Source organism: Lagopus leucura, unplaced genomic scaffold (assembly GCF_019238085.1).
Source record: "Lagopus leucura isolate 7727_CA_CO unplaced genomic scaffold, USGS_WTPT01 34621-0_obj-0_obj, whole genome shotgun sequence".
NCBI classification, from domain to species: Eukaryota; Metazoa; Chordata; class Aves; order Galliformes; family Phasianidae; genus Lagopus; species Lagopus leucura.
Window position 1 is genome coordinate 4,050 of NW_024969241.1, and position 3,569 is coordinate 7,618.

Below are 3,569 nucleotides of genomic sequence, written 5' to 3' on the forward strand. Positions count from 1 at the left end.
GGGTTGAAAGGGTCCTTGAATGGGTCCTTGAAGGTCAAAGAACCATAGAATGTGTTGGGTTGAATGGGTCCTTGAAGGTCACAGAACCCCAGAATGTGTTGGGTTGAAAGGGTCCTTGAAGGTCACAGAACCACAGAATGTGTTGGGTTGAATGGGTCCTTGAAGGTCACAGAACCCCAGAATGTGTTGGGTTGAATGGGTCCTTGAAGGCCAAAGAACCCCAGAATGTGTTGGGTTGAATGGGTCCTTGAAGATCAAAGAACCCCAGAATGTGTTGGGTTGAATGGGTCCTTGAAGATCAAAGAACCCCAGAATGTGTTGGGTTGAATGGGTCCTTGAAGGTCACAGAACCACAGAATGTATTTGGTTGAATGACTCCTTAAAGGTCATAAAAGTCCACAACCACAGACAGTTTGGGTTAGATGGGTCCTTAAAGATCACAGAAGCACGGAATGGGTGAGGTTGGAAGGGTCCTTAAAGGCTACGGAACCCCCAAACCCCACAAAGTTTGGGTCAGATGGCTCCTTCAAGATCATGAAACCACGGGGTCACAGCACGGCTGGGCTGGAAGGACCCCAAAGCCCCCCCAGCCCCACTCCTGCCATGTCTGGGTGCCCCCCACCCTGTGGGCACCTCCAGGATGGGGCAGCACAGCTCTGGGCAGCAGCGCCAGGGCCTTATTGCCCTCTGAGGGAAGAATTTCCCCTTCACACCTGACCTCAATTTCCCCTCTGGGAGTTTTAAACCATTCCCTTCACTGGGGGCCTTCTGCCTCCACCTTCCAAAGCTCCCGGCGCGGGGTGCAGTGCACACGTGCTGCTCCAGCTGCTCTTTCTGCTCGCTGGGTTGAGCACAGCTTGGCTGGTTCTGCTCTTCCAGATGGGGCGAAGCTTTGCTGGGCAGCCTGGGTGCTCTGGGGCGAGGGCTGCAGCGTGGAGCGTGTGGGAGCTGGAGCACAAAAAGCTCCAGCTGTGGGTGTTTGAGCTCCGGTGCCACTTTTGGCCTTCAGGATTTACGGCAAGCTGAGCCTAGGAAGGGACGCCCTGCAGTTTCTTTAGGAGCAGAGGCACAGGCTTGAGAAAAGGTGTTCTGTCTGTTTAACAACAAGGGGCAGCCCTCATCGCATGCAGCAGAAGAAGAAATGAAACTCTTGCAGCGTTGCACCCTGCTCTGTTTAGTGCCGAATGATGGGGTCACAGCACGGCTGGGTTGGAAGGACCCCAAAGCCCCCCCCAGGCCGACCCCTGCCACGGCTGGGTGCCCCCCACCCTGTGGGCACCTCCAGGATGGGGCAGCACAGCTCTGGGCAGCAGCGCCAGGGCCTTATTGCCCTCTGAGGGAAGAATTTCCCCTTCACACCTGACCTCAGTTTCCCCTCTGGGAGTTTTAACCCGTTCCCCTCATCCCATCACTGTGGCCAAAGCGATCAGAAGCGTTTATGAGATCTCCTGAGGTCCTGGAAGGACGCAGTGAGGTCTCCCTGCAGTCTTCTCCTCTCCAGGCTGCACGCCCGGAGCTCAGCCTGTCGGCACAGCGCAGGAGCTCCAACCTGGGAGCATCCTCAGTCAGCTGTGCGTGGACCCACTGCTCCATCGCAGCCACGTCCCTCCGCATCCCATCCCTTCCTACTGCCACAACTGGGGGCAGCAGCGCCGGGCCCTGACTGCCCTGTGAGCGAAGAAATCCCTCCTGCCATCCCACAGAAACGCAGCAGACGACCGAGGCAAAGCCAAGAGGGGCGGCGCAGGGCAGCCTACCTGCTCCTGGAGCTCCGCTAAGCGCTGAGCCCTCTCCTCTTCCGAGTCGTCGGAGGAGCTGTCGCTGTCGGAGGAGCTGTCGCTGCTGCTGTCGCTGGACGAAGGGGGAACCACTTTGGTCGGAGGTGGAACCACCACGGGAGAGGAGGCCGGGATCACCGGTTCCTCCGGTTCATCCGGCATCTTGGCGAAGCGCATCTCAAACACGTCCTGCAAAAAAACAGATGGAAATGGGGTCGGCGGGGCTCCGAGGAGCGCCTGACGCCTGCCTGCACGACGCTGCCAGCTGCAGAGCGCCTCCTTCCACGCCTTGAATCCATCCGGGACTTGGGTTTGATCAAGGGGGGGGAAATTTAGAGGTAAGGAAGGCCAAGAGCCATTGGAAAGCTGCAGTGCTGGCGGGGAGGCGAGGGCAGCGCTCGGCAGGCTGCGCTTTTCCATCCCTGCGCAACAAAAGCTCTTCCCAGCAGCCAGGGGCACCAAACCGCCTCCTGCTCACCCCTCTGCATGGAAGTCGCTGCTCTGCTGATCAACACCCGTTTCTGTCCAAACCTCGGGGGGATAAGCAGCGAAAGGACGACTGCGGCCTTTATCAGCACGGCGGGGATGAAGGCTGCGCTGCGCTCACAGCTTGTGCTGTTTTGGGTGAAGCAGTGCTCTCAGGTCCAGCACTCTGGGTCCCACACATTTTGGGGCACCCCCACATTTTGCTTTCCTTCCGTTCCTCAGGACAGAACAAAGCAGCACCCCCACATTTTGCTTTCCTTCCGTTCCTCAGGACAGAACAAAGCAGCACCCCCACATTTTGCTTTCCTTCCGTTCCTCAGGACAGAACAAGCGCTGCTTGCAGGAAAAAACACCACTCTGGGCAGCTCCAAGAGACCTGAAGGCGTTCTCAACCCCATGGTTCAAAGCTGTGCTCTGTCACCAAGCTCCTTCAGGGGCTTTGGAGGTCACAGAACCCCAGAACGTGTTGGGTTGAATGGGTCCTTGAATGGGTCCTTGAAGGTCACAGAACCATAGAATGTGCTGGGTTGAATGGGCCCTTGAAGGCCAAAGAACCCCAGAATGTGTTGGGTTGAATGGGTCCTTGAAGGCCAAAGAACCACAGAATGTGTTGGGTTGAATGGGTCCTTGAATGGGTCCTTGAAGGTCACAGAAGCATTGAATCTGTAGGACTGAATGGGTCCTTGCAGGTCATAGAACCACAGAGATCCGGAGGGGATGCAGCTGAACTCTGCTGCTCAGCAGAGGCTGACGCTCAGGCCATGGTCACCATCCACCCGTTTGTGCAGCTCCTTTGCAGCACCCAGAGCACGACGCGTGCGCTTTGCTCCTACCAGCCTACTGTGAACCTCAGCTCCAAAGTCCCTGCACAACAACCCAGAGGGAGACATTCTTCCACCCGGCGCCCCCTCCACGCATATCCGACCTTCAGCACCCCAAAAGGCCCCGAAATGATGGGGTCCGGCCCGTCCTCGAGGTCACCGTGGGGTCCTGTGGGGCTCCAGCACTTTGCTGAGCCACCTCTGAGCTTCTTCCATGCCCGAGCAGGGCTGCATTTCTCCACCTCTGCTCCGGAGCTGCAATGCTGCTTCGCTGCTTCCATCTGCTGGCAGCAAGGCCGCTTTCTCTTCCAGGCTCCTGGCACAGGGACTGAAGGCTGGGAAGGGAAGGAGCCTGGATTGCTGGCTTTGCTCCTTCTGCCATGCGCTGACTCACCGCCCTTAATGAGTGTTGAGGAGCTAATTACTGTTTCCCACGAACCAGAAAATCCAGTGCTTGATTACCGCCAGCAGCCAACGCTGCGCA

General features: G+C 57.6%; 1 protein-coding gene across 1 annotated transcript in view; it reads right to left on the reverse strand.

The window, feature by feature from the left end:
* Nucleotides 1–1,994, reverse strand: part of LOC122194067 (bromodomain-containing protein 4-like) — a 4,786-nt gene extending 2,792 nt beyond the window's left edge. Inside the window, exon 1 of the mRNA XM_042894973.1 lies at nucleotides 1,758–1,994. Within this exon, the coding sequence (XP_042750907.1) occupies nucleotides 1,758–1,955 (198 nt within the window). The 5' untranslated portion in view covers nucleotides 1,956–1,994. The remainder of the gene's footprint in view (nucleotides 1–1,757) is intronic.
* Nucleotides 1,995–3,569: the final 1,575 nt, after the last annotated feature.